The sequence below is a fragment of the Microcaecilia unicolor genome, chromosome 3, assembly GCF_901765095.1.
Source record: "Microcaecilia unicolor chromosome 3, aMicUni1.1, whole genome shotgun sequence".
NCBI classification, from domain to species: Eukaryota; Metazoa; Chordata; class Amphibia; order Gymnophiona; family Siphonopidae; genus Microcaecilia; species Microcaecilia unicolor.
In genome coordinates this window covers 475,671,472-475,695,516 of record NC_044033.1, presented here as the reverse complement: position 1 = coordinate 475,695,516, position 24,045 = coordinate 475,671,472, and the positions used below count along the sequence as shown (strand labels likewise).

The window sequence follows — 24,045 nt, the reverse complement described above, 5'->3', positions numbered from 1 at the left end:
GGTAGCGATATCAGATAGGCAGGCTGAAACCTTGGTAACCTTTGTAACCTACAGTGTTGCTAACAGCCTCTTCAGCTCAACTTATTTACTGGACTGCTTTACAACATGGACTACAGTAGTATGATGGCCTTGTTAATTCATTGGAATATGTAGAAATATAGGTCAACATACAATTTGGAAGTGGTATCTATTTAGTAGACTAATTTATACATTTGACAAGCTTTTGAGAGTTACAGTTCCTTCAACAAGTCAGTGCACACTGAGCTATGAATGACGTTACCCAAATATGCAAGTAAAAAAATAGGATGTATTACAATGGTGGTATGATGATGTAAAGAACTGTAATGCAAAGTGGAGTAGCCACCTAATGGTTACAGCATTGGTCTGATAATCAAGGAAGCCAGGATCAAATTCCACTAATGCTGTTTGTGACTCTGGGTAAGACCACTAGGGGTCACGTGAATCTGGTGCTGGCAGGGGTAGGAGCAACTGTGACTGTGCCTGCCTAGGAACATAGGCCACCAAGGATCGCAAGAGGTAGACTTGGGGGGGGGGGGGGGGAGCTCAGGGATATTGAGACATGTGTTAGCAGTCTGATGCTCCCAGGCAGAAAACATTATGCCAGCTTTGAGGGGATATTATTTTTCTACAAAACACAGCTTGCAGAGTTTCAACACAAGCTGTATAATTTAATTTGCATAATATCAAGATGCTTTGCACGCACCCCCCTTGCATCTTATTATTATGCAACAGGAAGTTACATCAGAACACAGGACCTGGCAGAGAGAAGGTCCTAGAGCAAGTTTGTGAGGATCACTGTCAACTCAGCTGGTTTAAAGCTGATAAGATTGCGCTACTGCAGGAGGGTGGGAGGAAGGCAGGCATGGAGATGCCAGACCTGGAATGGAAACTGCCACTTTTTTTTTGTTTTACCATGGAAGCAAAGCTTTTTACCGCTCCTGTGAGGTGGTAAAAGGTTTTGCTCCTGCATCCGCGATAAAAACAGCCAGATTTGTTTTCTTTTACCATGGATCACTGTGGTTTACCGCAGCTCCCTATCCCTGTGTCACTCTCTAATTCAGATACAGTAGGTATTTCCCTCTCTCTGGAGGGCTCACAGTTTAAAATTGCAATGGAATATGAACCTGGATGCCCTGAATTGAAGTCCACTGCACTGACCACTAGGCTGCCCCTCTGCTCTGCAGAAATGTTTGTGGCCTATTTTGTACAAATGCTGTCCTTGTCTCTATTCTTTTAGCATTCAGAATCTGGATGTTTTATTTTGGGAAATGACTGTTCACTTTGGGCATTCTCACATATTTTCAAACAGGAAGCTTTGGCATTTTTCCTATTCGAAAATGGCAGCAAGATGGACTTTTTTTTTGGATGTTATGAGTAGGACATACCAATTCTGACTTGGACATACTTTTGAAAATGCCCCTCCACGATACTATCCCACAATTTTGCCATTTAACATGTATTAAGGAGCAAAAATCGTACTTTGCTCCCTTAATACACAATAGCAACTACCTCTAATGTTATGATATTGTCTTCTGAGACAAACTACAAATGCACAGCCTCATGTTCTACTGCTTACGTTAAAATAGATAATATTGCTTAAGAAGTTCTTCAGAGTATTCCATAAACTTAAACTGGTATGTTTATGTGCTTTTACCATGGGAGCTTTCACTGAAATCGGTTACCACTTTGTAGACAATTAAATTACCAACCAGTCCTATAGAACTAAATCTTCAATTTCCAGACACATCCCACTGACCGCAGAACAACTTTCAAAAGCTCTAACAACCTCAAAGGAACAGAACTGTTGATTAGCTCAGCTGCATAATAGATCTCATGGAACTAAAGTAATTAAAAATCTCAGATAAGACCAAAAACCCTAATAATGAAAAGCTTAATGCAAAACGTTATCATTTGTCATGCAATGGTACATGCAGCCAATAATTAACCACATTCCACAAGAAAAATTGCACGTCCACATCTTCACAGTAGCATTTCCTTAACTTCTATAAACAAAAACCTTTTTCCTTTATATGGCAAATCTTATTATAGCACTGTGAATCTATACAATGTTAGAAGAAACCAGCATCTTAAATATATTTTCTGCTACTTCTGTCAGTTCTACCATAAGTTGAGCAGGGAACCATAAATTCTACTGTCTCTTCACCAATGTTTTTCTAGTAACTTCTACTGGTTCTTCTTGCAGTATAGTTGTATAAAATGACTCAATATACGTTACTAAAATATTTTCGTTCTTTATGATAAACTCCTTTAAAATATTAATATGGGATAAGCTCCAATCATACAAAGGAAACAGGGAGATAAGGGGTCAGAAAAATGTTAAAAAGATAGTAGTTCTAAAAGGGACACTATAGCCAATACAATAAGTCTTCTTGGTGGTCTTTCCAATGATTTGTGTATTTTTCCATAAAATGTATAAAGTAGGGATAATTAGGATATGGCAAGAAAACCCATGTCTTCAGTTTAAAAAACAAAAAACACTTCCAGTCCCAAAGATAGCATTATATTACTCTTACTTTTAAAACATGATCATTAGGGTCAAAATTTAACTTCAAATGAGCTGTAAGCTTAGGCAATAACAAATGAGAAAAACACTGATGAACAGCAGAATCTACAAATCCCTACAGATATTTCGGTGGAATTGACAGCATTTGCACTTAATTATATCCAATATACAAACACAGAATAAAAAATTAAGTCTTACCTGATAATTTTCTTTCCTTTAGTCGCAGCAGATGAATTCAGAGACTTGTGGGTTGTGACCATCTACCAGCAGGTGGAGATAGTTCAGTTCAGTGTGCTCTTTCTTATAGGGCAGAATGCTCCTTGGTCAATCAGTATTTTTCATAACAAAGCAGAAGTAAACAGAATTGTAACATTTCTCCTTTCCCAAAGAGAAAGGTGATAAGCCAAGAACTGCAAACATGTAAACAGATTACAAGAGTCCATCTAAAATGTAAAAATGCAGAAATATGGTCCAACAGAAAATTAACTGATAAGAACAACCAGGAAAAACAGGATAGGCCTCAGGATTCATCTGCTGAGACTAAAGGAAAGAAAATTATGAGGTAAGTCATAATTTTTCATTAATTAGTGTCAGCAGCTGATAAATACAGAGACTTGTAGGATGTAGAAAAGCAGTCCTTAAACAGGGTGGGAACCTGAAGCTCCCGCAGATAGAACCGATATTCCAAAAGATGAATCCGACCAAGTGGAGACATCCAACTGTAGTGTCCTGAGAAGGCATGCAAGGAAGACAATAGCCACCCTACATATTTCCTCGGGGGAGAACACACAGGCTTCTGCCCAGAGGACAACTTAGGTAGAATGCAACTAGAACCTCTCCGGAAGTGGTTTACCCACTAGTTAATATGCGGACGTGATAGTCTTCTTGACCCTATGAGCAATCATGGCTTTGGAAGCCGCATTACCTTTCTGAGACTCCGAGCAAAGCACAAACAATGATCTGACCGATGGAACTTGTTGGTCACTTCTAAATAGTGCAGGAGTACACTGCGAACATCAAGCAAGCGGGAAGAAACAAAGTCAGAATGAGATGAAGGCAGAAACCACCAGAGGAAGAAAAGATGGGATGGTGTGCACTGTCACTCCTACAAGAGAAATCCAGAGGATCTCGACAGAACAAAGCCTGAAGTTCTGAAACCCAGCTTGGGCTGATACCTGGATCTCTGATTAAACTAAGTCGTCCCGGACAACAGCACCTAGAATCATTACAATGAGGGCGAGCTTGACCTGACTGGAAAGAACATATAGAGTTGCCCTCAAGAAGATGCTGAGTCTTTGAGTCATCTACCAAAAGAGTCAATCTCAAACACATGTGGAAATCTGCCGGACCAAAAAAGCCCGGATGTAAGCAAAGAACTGCACAAATGAGATCAAATATGTAAAATTAAATGATAAATTTCTAATTTTTGGGAGAGTTCAAAGGAGAGTTCAGTATAGGTTGTACATACAGCCAAGCAAAACTTCAGTGAGTCTTGAGGCAAATACGGCTCACTTTAAAGCTCTATACATCACAGAATACTCTCCAGAAAGAACTCTCAAATTAACCTGTGACTAAATATCACGCATAAACCCCAAAATTAGTGAAATCAAAAGCTAAACAAATAAATTGTAATAAAGTTCTCTGCAAACCTTGAAAAAAAGTCCTTGGAAATGGGGACAGGCTGAATGGCATGGCCATAAATTGAAAATGGTCTCCAAGGATTCAAAATTCACAGAAATCTTCTGTGGGGAGGCCAAATGGAAATATGAAAGTATGCTTCCTTGAGCTACAGGGAGGTTAGAAACTCTCCCTGCTGGATTTAAGCTATTACAGACTGCAATGTTCCCATTATGAAATGTTGAACCTTTAACATTTTGTTGATTCTTTGAAGCCCAAACCCAGGTGAAAGGAATTCCTCTTCTTTGGAAGTACAAAGTAAGTGGAATAACTTTCCATTCCCCAATCGTAACTGGGGACAGTCTCTAATGTGCCTAAATGAAGATGTGTTTGCAAGGTGCCTTGAAATGATTAACATTTAAACCAGAGCTTTCATGGAGATTCCAAGAAAAATCTGCCACATCAGCTGTCCAGTGCCTAGGCCAAAGCTAACTTCTTGCTGAAAGTGTCAAGAATTAGATGGTGTGGTTGTGCACTAGAACATGCTGGCATGGCTGCACCGTGGAGCTAATTAGTGTGGATGACAGCCAGAGCAAGATGGTGTAGCAGAATATGGCTGTTTGTACCAATGTGCACTATTGATGGCAAGCTGCAGAGGGATTTGAAACAGCAATCTCTGGATCTCTGTGCTCACTCTCAGCTGGTTGCTTTAACCATTAAGCTATTCCTTTACAGTAGCTCTGTAATATCACTAGCTTCCCAATATAATAAAAAGGTGCAAAAGTGAAACAGAAGCATTTAGAGATACTATGGCATACAGCTATTGGTACTGCTGATACAGTGGTGGCCGCAGCTGGTATGCAAGAGTTTTAGCCTGTGCAGTGTGCAATACCAGAGAACAGAACTGCTATGGAAAATCAACACAGCTAACCTTTAGCATTGTAGCACAGTTTTAGCTGCCCCAGTCATGCAACGAACTGTCTGTCAAGGCAAACAATATGAAAGAGCGAAGTAAAATGTGCCCCACTTGAAACAGAGATGAATTCCACAGCTTTTAACATTATGCACAAACCAGCCTTGAACCTGTGACCTTTTGGTTGAAAGTCAGCCACCTTCCAGAATAAATTATTCTGCATCTCAAAGCACTGTAAACACTGCACCAGGAGAAAATCTCAGCATGGCAACACGTCCCCACTCTTCCATGGTTACCACGAAGACCAGGAGAGAGATCAGAACAGTGCACTACCCTCAAAGAAAACTCAAGATGTAAAACTTCTCACAGAAACATGGAGCCAATAGCACTAAGCTTGACTCTATGCTAAACTCCTTTGTTAAGATGCTGAAAAAAAAGAATACCTGTACTGTCAATATAGATTTCTGGTAACAAAAGTTCCACAAATGAAGCGAGGGAAACGTTCAGGGTATTTCTTTTTTTTTTTTTTTTAACTAACTGCCCTCTGTCAAAACCTGAGGGGGCTCAAAGCTCTCCAAATGAGAGGTATATAAGAAAATGAGACCACTAAAGAGATCCTTTCAGAGGACCTAGCACATATGATGCACCGCCCTGATGCTTTTCGCTGGCTCCCAACCTAGGAACAGCATTTATTCATTTATTTATTTAAAAAATGTCTATACCACCTATGACTAGGTGGTTTACAAGATAACATTCACATTATTCAGAAGACAAAACAACTACATACATACACCACAAAATCAATTTCAAGTTAGTTCAATTCTTCATAATATTATTCATAAAATAAAACTCTGGAATTATAAGTAAAATCTTAACTCACAACAGGCAGTATGGTCTTTTTTAGTGACTGCTGCCTCAAAGAATCCCGCTCAGGCGTGGAAATGGGGAAAGCCGCGACATAGCCCTCATCACCCAAAGGGTAGCGTCCGGGGTGACCCACTGAGCAGTGAAGATTTCCAGTGCATAAGGCTATGCAGGAAAAGACTTAGGCTGACTTCTAATGCTTGCCATTTTAGGATTAGCAGATTCAGGTGTAACAGGATCAGAAGAAAAAATATTAAGAAGCATACATAATATGCCTTATGTATAAAGGAAGGCAATTCTTTCTTATGAAACACCTGCAGCGCGGTGGGGTCATCAGATTCCTCTGTAAACAGCTCCCCCTCTTCCAATTCCTCCTGCACCTGTGCAGAAAGGGAGTGCCCTGACATGACTCCCTCAGAATGAGAGGGAGACAGGTAAGCAATAGACTTCTGAGCTGGCATGCAAATGTCTCCTCTTTGGGGCAGGGTCCATCAGGGGAGACTGGGGCAAGGAACAAGCCAGAAATCTCCTAAAGCTGAGCTAAAAAGGAACTGTCAGTTCCCCTACTAGACTTCAACATATAGGAATCATGGAGTACCAGAATGAACTCGGAGAGGGGGAAGGAGGAATCAGAAGACCCCCACCCCCGAAGTGGATGGCATCTGTGTAAGGAGGACCTCCAAACCAGTGTTGGGTAAAAGAGCTGTCAGTAGCGCTGCTTCTAAATCGTGCCCCATGAGAATGAGCCCGCATCTCTCCCTTGTGGGAAACTGACGCCTCCCCGAACACAGCCCCTTCTGCCAAAGGAGGGCTTGCACAGCTACCTGGACACTACCCTAACACTGCTCTCCGCTTCCCACAGTGGGAACAGCGTCTAACAACTTTAGCAGGCATCACATAAAAAATAAAAGTAAAACCGCAAATGACCCAAAGTTGGAAGGAGAATGAAAGAAGAGCTGAAGAGGGGAGAAGGGTGGGGGAGGGACCTGGTATCTCCAGGTGTACACCCTAAAGCCGGCACCGTTCAGCTGCACACCAAAGCTCCACTCAACTGAGACATCCAGAACAGGAGCCACCATGAGATGAGACCAGGAGCTTTTGAGAGACTGTCTATCTGCTGGAGACAGAGAATACTGATTGACCAGGGAGCATTCCATCCCTTAAAACAGTTCAGTTCCGCGCTCTCTATCTCCACCTGCTGATAGATGATCATAACCAACAAGTCTCTGGATTCATTTGTTGCTGACGCTTAGGAACCTACACTTTTATAAAACAGTTGTGAATAAATTTTATGGATAAAATTTTAATTCTTAAACAGTCTATTGGTATTCCCTAGAAAAATTATTAAACTACCAAACAGATTTTGAGAGAAGTAAAAAAACTTAGTTTTAATACAAAATAAGATTTAAAAATTCGACTGATATTTTACACACTGCTTAAATCTTAATAAATGGCGTTTTTTTTTTCAATTTTTTTTTGTATTTATTATTTTATTGAATTTTCCTTACATTTATGTAAAAAGCATAAATTGGAATTAAAGAAATATACATTCTATTTGAAATAATCAATCAGGCAAAATATCAATTATATTAGTCCACATTGAATGATCCAAGAACTAGGTACTTAAAGTTAACAAGGCTGAAACAGTATTTTATCTCAGCCTATTTGCAACAGGAAGGACAAGAATCCAAATCGGGGCAGCCGATATAGCGTACAATTCAAAGTTAACAACACATTACTCTTTACTAACTATAAATTTCATAAGTTTTCCTGGTTCAAAAAAAATATAATTAGTGGATTCTAAAGAAATATAACATTTACAAGGAAATTTAAGTATAAAGGTTCTTGCTTTCAGTAGTAAAAATTCTTTTCTTCTTTTTTGTGTCTCTCGAGAGAGATCAGGAAAAACTTGAATTTTTGAGCCAAGAAAAGGTGTAGAGATATGACAAAAAAAAAGTCTAAATATATTATTTCGGTCCAATTCTAATGCAAAAGACACTAACAATGTTGTCCTTTCCGTAATAACTTCCATTGAACTCTCCAAAAATTGTGTTAAGTTTAAATCATTCTGGGGAGGTTGTAAATTAGAAGCTCCAGCACCAGAAATGTATATTACTCTGGTCAAAGGGGGAAAAGCTTCTGAGGGAAGCCCCAGAACTTCAACAAAATATTTTTTTAACATTTCTTTAGCTGGAATCAAAGGAGACTTGGGAAAGTTCAAAAAACGAAGGTTATTCCTCCTCAATTGATTCTCCATATAGTCAATTTTCTTCCTTTGAATGTTATTATCTTTAATAACAGCCGACATAGAGTTTTTAGTGGAATTTACCTCAGTTTCAAGGACATCAATCCTAGTCATCTGTTCAGAGACCTTACCCGAAAGCTCAGAATGAGCCTGAGACAATTTCCTCACATCCCCTCGGAGAGTTTCCGCTACTTGCAGCAACGTGTTGTTCAGGCCTTGAATCGCCTCCCAAATGGAGTCCATTGTGACAATCGCTGGTCTTACCATCTCCCCGATACAAACGTAGGGCTCGTTCTGGTATCGCTCGGGCTGTGAGGCTTGTGGCCTCAAGCCCGTTTGCGAAGATGTTTCCAACGGAGACGAGGTCGCTATGGGGTCTCCACTACTAACCGCAGGGGCTACACTTCCGGAAGCTCCCGCCATTTGCCTCTCCATAGCCAACAAATCCCCTCCAGGTCTCGGGGATGTTGCCGTCAGAGGGGGACTTAACGTCACTCCCTCAACGCTAAGGTCCGAAGTCTCCGTCGGACCCCTCGAAGCGCCGATTTGTGTTCTCTGTACCAGCAGTCCCGATTCCTCCAGCGTTGTCTGTCGGGTGGAAAGGGCTTTAACCGGACCTGTGGAGCCAGGTACGCTGGTTTTACCCTTTCTCTTCCCCATAACTGATGAAAGGAATTCCCACTCACGATTTGGCATTAGAGGGTCAGGAACTGCTGTTCATGCATCCTTCCTAAACGTCATCTTGGATCTCGGCGTTTTTTTAAGCTAATGATAAAACCTTAGCAGATTTTGACAGTATCAGGTGAGTTCCCACCAGACAGATCCCATCCACCAATTCCCACCCCTAGGACAATAACCCCCCCCCCCCCCCCCCCCCCCCCCCCCGGGACAATTCCAACCAAGGACTTTCCCCTCCCCCATTAGCTTTTCTTTTTTTTAACCTACTTTCTTGTATCTGGTCCCATAAGTCCTGGCGGTGCAACACAGAGGTTAGAGCAGCATATGCATGTACACAGAAGACACATCATGGAATAACTTTTCATAGGTAAAAGTACTAATTTGTTATAAATCATAATCAGTGTGTCATTGTGAGGGGCTGAATTAGGTTGAAACCTAGTTTGGGGGTGTGTGGGGGAGCACTGCCACCTCACATGAACTGCAGTATGTGTTTATCTATTTACGACATTTAGATCCCAGATTAAACATGAATTAAACTGAAACCTAGTTTGGTGGGGTGTGGGGGGGTGATAGGTGGAGAGGTAATTTGTTATAAATTGTAATCAGTATGCCATTTTGAGGGGCTGAATTAGGCTGAAACCTAGTTTGGGGGGTGTGGGGGGTGTGGGGGGATTGCCCCCCCCCCCCCCACGAACTGCAGTTTGTATTTATCTATTTATTTACTTATTTATGACATTTAGATCCTGAATTAAACATGATTTAGGTTGAAACCTAGTTTTGGGGGTGTGGGTGGCATTGCCCCCCATATACAAACTGAATTGTCTGGAAGAGGAATGGGATGTTTAAAAGATAATGTTGGGGGGTTGAGGAGGGTACTGCCCTCCCCCCCCCCCCCCAAAAAAAAATGATCTGAAAGAGAAAAGAGAGGGAGATTACTCGTTCTAGTGTGTTTTGTATTTTTTGGGTTATGGCTGAGAATTGTCCTCCCTAGTATGGTGGGAATTGGTGGGTGGGAACTGACCTAGAACCAATTTTGCCATAAGCTGTTGAGGCTTTTTCCTCCCATATTTTGTATTAGCAGTGTTTTTCTGGATTTTTTTTTGTAAATTGTTGAGAGTAGATGTGGATAAAGTCTTTGATAGGGTCCATTGGGACTACCTGGACAGTGCTTTGACTGATGTATGGGGGGGAGGGAGTGGTATTTAGAAGCTGTATGTAAGGAATATATTCTAACTCCAAAGCATGTGAGGGTTAATGGAGTAACTCCACTATGTTTCCACCCACTAAGGGCCTCTTTTACAAAGCCACGTTACCAATTCTCAGTGCGGCAAATGAGAGGAAGCCCATTAAATTCCTATGGGCTTCCTCTCATTTGCCACGCAGCTTTGTAAAAGAGACCCCAAGGGCACTAGGCAAGGATGCCCATTGTCCCCTTTGCCTGGTCATGGAACCTCTAGCAACAGCTATTAGGACTAATCCTGATTCTCAAGCGGCAAAGGGTAAACGACTGGGAATTTCTTGTAGATGATGTTCTGCTTGTCATTCATTCATTTCAGTATTTATATACCGCTTTGACCTAAACGGTTTTTAGTTTTATTTTACAGGTACTACGTACTTTTGTTGACCTCTATTATCATTCTTCCAAATCTGATGGCTAAATTTGAAGCTTACTCCCAGTCTCTGGGTTCAAAGTGAACATGGGAAAGAACAAAGCTCATAATCGTACACTGGATAATATACCTTACACAGCACTGAAGCAAGGTTGGGTGGGTGAAGTACATTCAGCATCGGCTGAAGGGAGGAAAAGAGGTGTAGCTATTCTGCTTAGGAAAGGACTAGCGGCTAAATCACAACTGGTGGACAAGGATCCCCAAGGCAGGTTTGTGATAATACATCTGTGGTTACACCATAAAGAGTACCTAGTGGTAGCGGTGTATGGACCAAACATATATGATAAGACATTTTATGATCGCATAACTCGCGCATGCCTACTCTACAAATCCTTACCTGTAATATTACTGGGAGATCTTAACTTAGTGGCAGACCCCCTATTAGACTGTTCAATACCAAGACACGCAGCGCGAGGGGGGCCACAAGCGAGAGCATTACATCATTTTATGCAGGAGCTTAGTGTAGTAGATGCATGGAGGACATTACATCCGGAAGGGCGGGACTTTACACATTTATCTAGAGCACACGGCACATATTCAAGGATAGATTACATATTAATTGACAGGAAGATATTTTCACAAATAGAGGCAGTGGAAATTGGCCCAGAAGAAATCTCAGACCATGCAATGGTCTGGGCCGACCTAAAGATCCCAGATAGTGACCATAATACTGCGGGCTGGCGCTTCCCATCCTACCTAGCATCAAACACAGATTTCAAGAAATTCTTGCAAGGAAGATGGGCAGAATATGTAGAATTTAATAACGAGTATAAGAACCGTCCTGCCATATTTTGGCAAGCGGCAAAAGCAGTTCTTAGAGGCGATGTAATTGCATACATAACTGGACGGGAGCGCAGAATGACAGGGGCCATTATAAACATGGAAAAAAAATTCCAAAAGGCGAAACGCAGATTTATTCAGGCCCCTAGCAACCAAAGTAAGGAACAAATGCAGGTGGCTCAAATAGCATTAAACACATTACTTCAAGAGAGAGCCTCAAAAGCACTAGTTCTCAGGAAATATAATCTTAAGAGGTTCGGGAACAAGACAGGGACTCTTTTAGCCTGCCTAGTCAAACACAGAGGTGGAACACGTGTAATCACAGTGGTAAGGGACGAAGAAGGAATATCTCAATGTAAGAGGGAGAAGGTAGCTCAGGTCTTCCAAACTTTTTTTAGTACAATATATAAACAAGTGCAAACCCCAGACCTGAGCAAAATGCAGGCATATTTTCGTAAGGCAGGCATGACCCAACTGACTAAAGAGGAGGCGAGTGAGTTAGAAAGACCCATAACAGGAAAAGAGTTGCAAGCAATTATCAAGTCTTTGCCTTCGCATTCCGCTCCAGGCCCTGATGGGTACACTAGCGAGTTCTATAAGTTAATGGGACCCTCAGTAATAGGAGCCCTTCAAGATTTCCTTGAAGATGTGGTGACACGACAAAGTTTTCCGCCGCACGCAAATGAAGCTTTGATTACTTTAATTTTAAAACCAGGGAAACCAGAAACATACGCAGACTCGTACAGGCCAATCTCCTTAATAAACGTAGACATTAAGATACTTGCTAAGTTGCTGTCAAATAGATTACACCTATATATTCCCCGCCTGGTGGGATCTGAACAGGCAGGGTTCGTTCGCAACCGCCACTCAGTAGTGAATGTCCGACGCTTACTACTCGCCATAGGGCACTGTCAACAAAAACAGATAAAAGCAGCGCTGATCAGCCTAGATGCTGAAAAAGCTTTTGACAGCGTAAACTGGGAGTACTTGTTTGCAGAACTTCAATACACAGGAATACAGGGATGGGCCTACCAGGCCATCCAAACTTTATATGCACACCCGACAGCTGCGGTATTGGTTAATGGGTGCGTACCCCGCAGTTTCCCATCCTGCGGGGGACCAGACAAGGTTGTCCTCTATCCCCAGCATTATTTTTGTTAGCTGTCGAGCCTCTCCTAAAGACTCTGGTTAGAGAGGAGGGAATAACAGGTGTAGAAGTGGGAGGAGAGAGGGTTAAGGTGATGGCCTTTGCTGATGATCTGTTGATAGTGACAGACAACCCAGAGAACTCAGTGCGAACCTTGATTCAGAGAACCACATGTTTTGGGGCTATCTCAGGATTTAAGATAAACCTGCAGAAATCCTCTATTATTCAAGTGTACCCTCTGGGAGTGGGAAAGTGGAAGGTGGAGGGAAATCAGTTGAAAACGGGGATAGAGACTAAATATTTAGGGGTGCGGATTCCGCAAGACCTGACTAAGCTTTATGACTTCAATATTCAGCCCTTGCTCTCAGAGACAATAACAAAACTGACACAATGGCAGGCGCTGCCCATTTCACTTATAGGGCGAATAGCCCTGTATAACATGATGATAGTACCATGCTGGCTGTATGTGTTCCAAATGCTGCCATTGTACTTGAAAGGTGCAGATGAGAAGAAATTGAACACAGCGCTGGTAAAATTCCTGTGGCGGGGTAAAAGGCCGAGACTACCTCTTGCTATGGTCTACACTCCAAAAGAATATGGAGGATTGGGCTTATTAAATATCAGATCGCTTACTGTAGCAAGCGCCATGAGACATTTAAACGACTGGTTTAGAGGCACTACAGACTTCTCGGCAACCAAGATCGAGCTGGAGTTGTTTAGACCATATCACTTTAGTAGCCTATTGCATGGTCTGAAATGTAAAATATCGCCAATATTGGAAGCATCCCATATCCTACCTACGGCCCAAAAAGCTTGGCGGTGGATCTGCAAACTTCATTATTGCTCCCATAAAGTAACCCCTCTGTTGCCGTTGTGTGGTAACCCAGCCTTCCCACCAGGACTTATCTATAGAATATTTAGCAGATGGAAAGAGCGAGGAGTTACCTTTTTACAGCAAATTATCACAGAGGAGGGGAAACTGCAATCTTGCACAACCTTGCAAGAGTCACAACTGTTAGGGCCAAAAGACCAACTGTTTTACTGGCAAATAAGACACTATGTGTCCAGGCTTCCCTGGGAGGCATTAGCAGAAGATGTGCAGGAGGAGTTACCCTCAGCGCTCTCCCTAAACTCTCAGCAGAAGGTGCCATTGCTCTACCATCACAGGCACATTAAGGATACTAAATCGGAATTAGACTACGCCAAATATGCTAAAGACTGGGAGAAAGACCTGTCAATACAGTTACTAACTCATGTTTTTCAGGAACATGTCCTAACTCTGAGACAGGTGATTACCTGGGCTGACCAATGGGAGCTCCAATATCGATTTGCGCTACGGCTCTATGTACCACCCCGAAGAGCTTTCCATATGGGATTGTCCCCTGATGGAGCCTGCCCTAAATGTAAAGGGAGCGGAGCAACTTTAGGACATATGTTCTGGAACTGTCCCAGAGTTGTCCGGTTTTGGTCAAACCTACTCAGTCAAATAGAGCGCTTGTGGAAAGCAAAATGGAGATACTCGCCACTGCTGTTGTTCGGCAAACCAGAGATTAGCCGACCTGGACCTAAAGGTTATCTAGCATTTGTGAAAAGAGCTATTATGATGGCAAAGAAAACGATTTTGATCGATTGGCTTGAAGTAAAAGGCCCCTCAATACAGATATGGAGAACTCAGATGATAACCTTGATGAGAATGGAAAGATTACAGGCTAGAGAGAAGCCTCACCAAGAGTTTGAACTTTTTATGGACAGATGGAGCCCATTCCTGAATACAATGCCCTCTGAATCTAGAAGCCAGATATTGAATATGTAATACTATATCTCTGCTGTATTTGTGACCTGTTCAATTTTGGGGGGTAGGGGGGAGGGTCAGAACGAAGTAAAAGGAGAGAGGAGAGGAGTTAGGGGTTAAGTTAGGGATAGGGAGTAAAATATGGTATCTGAGCTTTGTGGAATGTCACTATGAAGTTTATGCTCTTTCATTAATAATAAAAAAGATTTAAACATATACCTTACACAGTATACAATCATACTTTTCGTTGAGTGAAAAAAAAAAAAAACTAAAATATCTTGGGGTCTGGTTGACAAGACAATATGGAAGACCTTTTGAGGCTAACTATCCCTAATTACTTAAGGATGACAGGGAGCCCTGGAAGGGCTTAACATGTTCTTGATTTAGTAGGATATCCACTGTTAAAATGAATATTTTGCTCAGATTTCTCCATCTTTTTCAGGTTTTGCCCACAGCAGTGCCTAAATAATGTATTGCTTCCCTTTAGGGATATATATTAAATTTATATGGTGTGACGCACCTCCTAGGTTTCCATGGAAAATCTTATTTCAAAACCAAAAGAAAGGGGGCTTGGGTGGGCCCAATATATGACTATATTATAAGGCTGTGCAAGCTATGGCAGCAACTGAATGATTTCAGAACCATTCTCAAACTCTGGATTGGTGGGTGAGTTAAATTAAGTAATTTAATGTGGTTTCCAAGGCAGAGCCATGCTATGGGAGAGGACACCTGCTCAACAGCACCATACACTTTAGGAATATGGACACTATGAGGCATATTTTCAAAGCACTTAAGACTTACAAAGTTACATTGTAATCTATGGAACTTTGTAAGGCTAAGTGTTTTGAAAATGAGCCCCTATGTGCTTGAAACCAGAGTTCCAGTTATCCAGGTATTCGCTCATTCGGGATAATCCACTATTTAGACCTGGATTATCGTGATCCATTTATAGCCATGGGAGGCCCTGAAGCTGGCAAGGTGTGGGCAAATAACTGAGGACCATTCTGGTGTCCTCTGATGCTTTGAAGTGGGATTATCAGATCCTCCAATCACATTGCTATCTTCAATTAGCACTCTTTCTGACTAGTAAACCAATCTAGAGTGAGAAGCTACCTTTTTAGAGGAGTTATGTGAGGATTTTAGAACTACTGAACATTTAACAGCTGTTTTATATAAATACCTTAGGGTCCAGGGGCTTTCACACTTGCAACACAGAGATAAGTTACATTGGCCAAAACAGCAAACACAATTAACGTCCAAGAAAATAACATTAAGATAATTTATGGTTGGTACTTGACTCCAGATCAACTTAGTCAATGGTATCCCCAGATATTTTCGGCCCATCTGTGACAATGTAGTATACATTTGGTGGTCATGCCCTAAAGCCTATTGGAAGAGTATTCACTTTCAGATATTCTGGCTAGTAGGACTTCAAGTCCTTTGTGACCCAAGGATCTTTCCACTAGAGTCTTTCCTGAATTAACCAAGACACAAATATCTCTGATTAGAAAATGATCTAAATGTGTCCAACTGACCCTAGTTGCTGCCTAGAAGGAGAGGGTAATCCCCTCATTACACAAGTGGTGGGCTAAACTTGGTTATATGTACTGGATGGAGAAGATAACAGCAATTAGTCGTAAGGCCATGGTGAAATAAGAAAAAGTTTGGAGTCACTTAGAAACAATCTTCATCAAGTTCCTTTGTATTATATATCTGTACATGCATGAAACATAAAGGGGCCTTTTTACAAAGCAGCGGTAAGCCCACCATGGGCTTATCATGCGCCAATCTGGAGCTATCGCCAGCCCAACACGAGCACCGTTGGTAGTTCCATCCCCAACGCACAGCATTTCCGGCACTAGTTGAAATATTTGAAAAATATTTCCACAGGCACTAACCCGGCAGTTACCGTAGGGTTAACATGGAAGCCTTTACCACCACCTCAATGAGTGAATGGGTGGTGGTAAGTGCTTTTTACCCACTGTGGTAAAAATGTCATCAGCACGCAGCAAAAATGATCCCCACTGCTAGGACAGGGTTCCTTTTACTGCAGCTTAGTAAAAGGACCTCAAAATGAGGTGAGTTTACTTTGTGGGATAGGGAATACATATTTTTCATTCCTGTTATTTAATTTTTTCTTTTAATGAGTAGTCTATAAATAGAAACACAAAAAATTGGAGGGTTTTTCTCTATGAGTTTCCTAACCTGTACTTCTAACTAAATATGTGAATGCTGTTCTACTAGAATCTTCTTGTATGGAAGTTCAGCTTAACACATGCTACTGAATTGTACTTGTTATATTTGAACATTGAATTATGTTTTACTTTTTGTACTGATGGTGGCATAATTAAAGACCTCATTTAAATAAAACAAAAAAAAGATAGCAAAATTAAGAAAGATTCAGAGAAAGGCAACCAAAATGATGAACGAGATAGAACTCTCCTATGAAGAAAGGCTAAAAAGATTAGGGCTCTTCAGCATGGAGAGCTAAGGAGGGATATAATAGAGGTCTATAAAATCCTCAGGTGAGTGGAACAGAAATACAAATCAACTGCTTGCTCTCTTTAAAAAAAAATACAAAGTCTAGGGAACATTCTATGATGTTAAAAGTAATACAATGAAAACAAATAGAAGAAATATTTTTTCACTCATCGCATACCTAAGTTTTGGAACTTGTTGCCAGAGCATGTGGTAAAAGGAGTTAATGTAGACGAGTATAAAAAAGCATTTGGACAAGTTCCAGGAGATGTCAATAAACTGTTGTTCAGAAAACCACTGTTTATCCCAGAAGCAGGGTGCGGAGGCAGAGGTTAGCAGCATGGCATCTGGCTACTTTTGGGAATCCTGCCACATTCTAGTGACTTAGATTGTCACTGTTGGAAATAAGACACTGGACTTCATGGACCTTTGGTCTGACCCAGTACGGCAATTCTCATGATAAAGAAGCAGTACTATAGGTTAATCTGGAGAGAGGGAATGAAACAGATTTCTCTACAGGGAGAACTGGTTGGGCAGCTGGTAACAAAACTCACACAGGAGTTGTGATATAGGCCCTGAGGGAGTGCTGCGTGCAGTTCAAGCCTCTGCAGGATGTAAATACTGTTTTGCTGGGAAATCTGGTACTTAAAGCTTGGGAGTGAAAAGAAATTATGGGTTTATTGATAAATTTAATATTTTAGTTTCTTTAAAAAGCTAAAAAAAAAAGAAAAGATAAGCAAAAAGTGATTTTCAAATCCGTATTAATACAATAAGAACATAGTTCATATTTTATTATATTTGCTGACTGTTGAGAAGTACTGGTAAAATGGTTAAAATGCTTTCTGCATTAATATAATGTTTGATAAGTATCACTGAATTAAGAAGAACTTTTCACATTCTTTATACAATTAATGCACTTAAAAACATTAAGCATGAACACAGAAAAGGATACTGATCTGTTTGTGGTCTCCGAAAGTTCTCTGGAAGGTTTGCTTCATAAAGTAGCCTTGCCTTTGTATTGCCCATTTCCTGCATGCACTAAAAAAAAAAAGGGGGGGGGGGGAGAGAAGAGAAATGAGAAACTAAATTTTATCACTACCTGCTCTTCAAATTATAATGCACTGCTTTTACAAGGTTCATTCTAGTAATGCATGCAGAGTTACTTCTGCTCAGCTACAAGGAAAGCCTCTGTGGGGTCAAATTCAAAAGATCCACTCAGATACCTTTAAAGAAGGTAGAACACGATCAAAACAGAAGACCCCCCCCCCACCCCCTCCAATCCAGATACCCCAAATCCCCCCCCCCCCCAAGCCAGAGGCCCCTCCAAGCCTACCTTTTAAATCCCTAATATCTAATGGGATTGCACCAAGAACAATCCCCACACACTCCTGTCTTTTGTTGGCTTCGGGTTCACAATGGTGCCAATGACCCCTAGCGGTGGGCTCGTGGCAGCACCCAAGTCACTGTGGACAATATGCTGAAATCTTCTGCCCAGTGTGGCAGCAGCCAAAAAAGCAAACAGAATGCTAGGAATTAACATGAATGGGATAGAAAATAAAACAAATAATACTATAAATGCCTCTGTATTGTTCTATGGTACAACATCACCTTGAGTACTATGTGCAATTCGGGTTGCCATATCTCAAAAAAGATGTAGTAGAATTAGAAAAGGCTCAAAAAAGGGTAACCAAAATGATTAAGTTGATGGAACCCATCTTACATGAGGAAACACTGAAAAGGTTAGGGCTCTTCAGCTTGCAAAAGAGACGGCTAAAAGGTGATATAGTTCTACAAACTATAAACTGCCCGGAGAACCCCCAAAAATCCCGGTCCAAGGGTGAACAAAAAAGACCATTCCACACTGTCGAAGGCCTTCTCGGCATCCAACGCTAATAGCAACGTTGGAGGGTGGGGGTCCCCCCTCCCACATGCTGTATCACATTAAAAACCCAGTGGACACTGTCTGATGCATTCCTCCCTGTAATGAATCCCACCTGGTCTCTATGCACAATCTGTCCTACCACCCTATTGAGCCGGGTGGCCAACACTTTTGTAAGAAGCTTAGAATCCACATTTAGGGGGGATATGGGTCGATAAGAACTACAGAGTGCTATCCTTCCCGGGTTTGTGCAGTATTGTAATGTTAGAATAGGAGAACGAGCCAGTATGTCAAGCTCCATCTCTGGCCATCTTCAGATCTAAGCTAAAAGCCCACCTTTTTGATGCTGCTTTTAACTCCTAACTTGTTCAGAACCCTTATTTTATCATCCTCACTTTAATATTCCCTTATCTCTTGTTTGTTCTGTCTGTCTGTCCTAATTAGATTGTAAGCTCTGTCGAGCAGGGACTGTCTCTTCATGTTCAAGTGTACAGTGCTGCGTACATCTAGTAGCGCTTTAGAAATGATAAGTAGTAGTAGTAGTAAGATCACCCCATCCTCCAAAGCAAGATTTAAGACTTTCAGCAATGGTCCAACAATAATGTGCCAAAATGTTTTGTAAAAGTCTATGGGCAAACCATCCGGACCTGCCACCATGCCTGGAGGTGAGAACTTAATTGCCTCCCAGAGTTCCCTCCCCTGAATGGGGGCATCTAACTCCATCTTGACATCATCTTTAAGCCTTGTATGTTCTAAGAGGGACAGAAAGAACTCCAAATGCTGCCCCGTACTCAAGACCTGATGCATAAAGTTTGGAGTAATAGTCATTAAACCAGGTGGCGATCAACACCCCCCCCCCCCCCCCCCCATGGTCCCTGTGAGAAGTTCTCTGCTCGTCCACGATTTCCTGAATTGTACCTTGGGCAATTCGCTTCCTAAGCTGAGAGGTCTACTGTTTATCAATTCTCCCACATGACAATTAATGTCGAAGCCCTACCTTCTTGTAAAGCACATCTACTTCTGCTTAGGCCACAGAACTGAGTTCTCATCTTAATTCAACTACTCTGGCCGTAAAGCTCTCAGATGGAGCACTTGTGTTGGCGTTCAACCTCTCTCAACTTCTTAAGCACTGCTTCCCTCCTCTCAGTCTTCTCCCTCTTCAGTCGTCCCTAGTTCAATACATTTTCCCCTGACCAAAGCTTTCATCGCATCCCAAAGGACATACTGGGAGACCTCCCCAGTATCATTCAGCAGTAAGTAGTCCCTTAGGCATCTCTCTGTCTTTTTAACAAACTCCTGTTGATTCAAAAGAGAAGTGTTCATCTTCCATGCAATATGGCCTCCCTCCTCTCTATCCCGCTTAGAAAAAGTCAAATGAAGGGAAGCATGATCCAAACTAACTATACTACCAATAAAGTGCGTACATAGGAGCGTATCTGATGCTCCACTAGAAACAAGTCTACACGGGAATAAGAGTTATGACTCGATGAATAGTAAGTATAGTTCCGCTCATGTGGGTGTAAATCTCTCCAAATGTCGAGGTCAAATGCATGACTAATCTCTTGCAGAGACTGTGAGAAGGATTGAGGAGCAAAGGCACAGACCGATCCAAACGGTCATTCATAACTCAGTTCAGGTCGCCACCTACAAGAAGAGGCAAACTGGTCCATCTCTGTACCTCAGTATGTGTGCTCTGCCAGAAGTAAAATTGCCATTTATAAGGGGCATATAAATTAACTAAGCAGAGCAAGATGACACCCAAAATAAATTCTAATGCAACTGCTCTTCCAACCCTGTCTCTCCATACCCACTGAGCCCCTACCACTTTGTCCTTTCAAAAGAGGATCGTCACTCCTGCACTATTGGATAACCCTCCCGAGTGATATACCTCTCTTACCCATGGGACTTTGAATTTCTGCAAATCTCCCCTTTCTAAATGAGTTTCCTAGAGAAGATAAATATCAGCATGCAACCTGTTGAGTTCAATCATAATTTTCTTACGTTTTAAGAGGGTTTGCAGTCCCAAGCACATTATAAGATATTACTTGGAGTGTCATTGTTCCTTATAGTAAAACACAGCACCCATCAGCATGCTTGTAATTAGAGAGCAAAACCAATATCCCTCGTCCCTTAAAGTAGTTCGCTCAGTCCCTCCCACGGCACATCCCCAGCAATTATCCATATCCACTCTCGCTAACATACAAACTGTAAAACTGTTAACCATCAAATAACTGAATAAAATACCCCACTTCATTTTCCCTTCACACACATAAGCACCCGCATTTCGGGCCCCAGAGGAAGTGCTCAAAAAAAGATTGGCGCTCCAGCTGAGTAAGGCGCACTCTGCTGCCCTCTGTGTGTAAATTGTCTCTGTGTGTGCAGGCAGGGTCTTCCAGAGTACTCCACCTATTGTTTCAGCTATTAAATAGTAGGAACTCACGTCACCATTACTGCTACTCCACCTCCAGCGGAGAGTTTAGTGGACAACCGAGGCTGCCCACAGTACCCCCCCCCCCCCCCCCAAAAAAAAAAATAAAATAAATCAGAGAATGTCAAGAGATTATTAGGGTCCCAGAGACCAAAAGAAAAAGGGAAATATTTCTCTCTCTTCCCCCATCCTCTCTCCTCCTATAAATCCATACACTGTTCCATTGAGGTGTCCGGGTATGGCATACCCATTTCTGCTAGGCTCAAAAAGCCAAAGTGAGGTCATAAGTCTCGCAGTATCAGCCAGTGTCTGAAGAACCATTACGTCCCACAGTAGATGTTAAAGTCTACTGGAGCTTGGAGAGTCTTGTTTTTTGCCCGAAAACCCTAGAGCGCCCTGTCTCCCACCAATGGTCCGGTCTCTTGAGATTGGTAGAATCAAATGGTGGATCATCTGGGAAATGTAGGTGCAAGAAATGCTGGACTTCCTTAACCTCTGAGAAAGTAATTTGTTCACCCTTCCACCAAATCTTAAGGGTGGCTGGATACAGCATAGTCATTCGAACGTCGTGCGAATGTAACCGGCGCTTAATTTTCTAAATAACAAGCACTTCTTATCCAGTTCCACACTATAATCTTGAAATATCCAGATGGGAATGTCCTTATATTTCAGATGGCCTTCCTTACGAGCCCGCTGCAATATCAGTTCCTTCTGTCTGAAGTTAAGCAGTTTGAGAAGCAAAGGTCTCTGGCTAGCACCAGGTTGCGGGAGCTGTCTGGAAACTCTATGCGCCCGTTCCACCACCATATCTCCTGGAAGAGCTAGAGAGGCAAAAAGCTCCTATAGCGGTCTCTGACCAAATTCCACTGTGTCATTCCCCTCCCGCCCTTCGGGAATACCCAGTAGTCTCAAATTCAATCGGCAGGGCATATTTTCCAGATCATCGACTTTACTAAGCAGCTTTTGAATAATAGATCATGCACTCCCACCTCCTGTCGTAAGACCTACAGATCCTCCTCAGCCGAGGAGATGTGCTGTTCAGATTGCTCTAATTGGTCCACCAGATCCTTAAGCTCCGTCCGCACACTGCTCAGTGTAGTATAGATAGCAGCATTACTTTATCGAATTGTAGTCAAGGGTTGTGGCGCCATGTTATGGTCCGGAGTGCTGGGGGAGACACATACCGATCCCACCGACCTACTGGAAGACAATGAAAAAGGTAGGTTCGAGCGGGCCACCCTGCCATTTTTGTGATCAAATGCAGCCCTTCATGGTCTGCTGTCTGGTCGGTTTCTGCGATTTAGGCAGGGTCTGTATCATTCTGGAAGATCTCCTAGTACCTCTCCGCATCTGGGACACCCTCTAATAAGTAGATAAGTATTGCCACACTGGGACAAGCCAATCAAGCCCAGCATCCTGTTTCCAACTCAGTATGCAGCGGTGGCTAAGAAAGCAAATAGAATGTTAGGAATTACTAACAAAGTAAAAGAGAACAATTCTAATGCCTTTGAATTGCTCCAAGTTGCTACCACACCATGAATATTGTGTAAATTTTGGTTGCCACATCTCAAAAAAGGTACATCAGAATTAGAAAACATACAGAGAAGAATGAAAAAGGAGATGGAACAACTTTCCTATGAGGAATGGATAAAGAGGCCAGGGCTCTTTAGACTGGAGAAGTAGTGCCCTGCTTGTCCACCCAGAAAATGTGTTATGTATTAACTCAGGTTCCCTTTGTCAAATATTACATCTTGTTTAAAGATCAGAAACCATTCAGTGTGACATAACAGTGCAAATTGGGGGGGGGGGGGGGGGGGGTGTCAAAAACTTTTTCACATCACTAGTTCAGACTTTTAGGACACAAATTAATTGTTGGCAGGTATGGCCAAAGCAGCTTAAAAAGTTAGTCAGTTTGACATCATTAACTGGAAAATTAATGGTAACAGTAATTATAGAGAGAAAACACTGCAGAACACCTGAGGAGAAACAAAATAATTAAGATAAAGCAGCAAGTATTTACTATGGGGAAACACCAGGAATTAAGAATGACTGCAGCAGACATCAGCAACATAATCAAAAGCTTTTTACACAGCAACAGAAAAGACATTAAATAGGACATAAGAGGTCACATAACCACAAACAGTAAAAGGAATTCAAGCTGAAGGGGGTATTCTAGCAGTGGTAGACAACTCCCAGGGTCAGAGCTAGGGGCATTACCAGTCAACTAGCTGACACGTGATAAAGGTATGGGCCTCCTTTTATCCTATGCAGTCACTGAAGCCCTGTGGATATATACACTGGTGCACAAATGCACATATATAAGTCTCAACAGATGTAATTTGCTGGTTCCTAAGAATATGATACTTCTTTTTTAAACCACCAATTCAAAATATGACAGAGTATGAGTAATAAATCCAAGCATACCTATACTATATAGTTATATACTCCAGGCATTGTATGACTGGACACTTGAATTCTAGATATAGCAAGCTTTCTAAATTGTGCTCAAGATAGATTAATACCTACTGTACCTGAATTGTAATTTATCTCAGACAGCTTATAATCTAAATCCATATCTGAGGCAGTAGAGAATGAAGTGATTTGCCCAAAGTCATCAGGAGGGTCAGTAGGATAAATGGCATCCAGCTGCTCTTATCATTAGCTCACTCCTCCATAGCACAACATAAAAAGGTTTCAGGACTTAAAAAAGACACTACGAGAGGAGATAGAATTAAGTAAAGAGGAACGTAAAGCACCTCACTCAGTAGTTTATAGGCAACAGATTTGGTAAACAGAAAGGAAAGAGAAAAAAACTTAGGAGTACAATAATGACCTTAATACTGTATTTAACAGTAAAATTTATTTTAATTTCTCTCATTATCTAATATTTTCGCAATTCACATTACATATTTTGGAGCTCAAGACAAGCAGCAACAAATATATCTTCAAAATGGGGAGAGGGGAGTAGGGTAAGGCCAGGCTAAAAGGTACAGTGGTGATAGGCAGTGA

The 24,045-nt window shown here is 41.7% G+C and overlaps 1 protein-coding gene across 2 annotated transcripts in view; it reads right to left on the bottom strand.

Moving 5' to 3' along the window:
• Positions 1–24,045, bottom strand: part of SMAP1 (small ArfGAP 1) — a 384,385-nt gene that overhangs the window by 220,987 nt on the left and 139,353 nt on the right. For both annotated transcript variants that reach the window (XM_030199008.1, XM_030199009.1), the window contains exon 3: positions 17,682–17,767. In XM_030199008.1, coding sequence (XP_030054868.1) covers positions 17,682–17,767 — 86 coding nt within the window. The remainder of the gene's footprint in view (positions 1–17,681; positions 17,768–24,045) is intronic.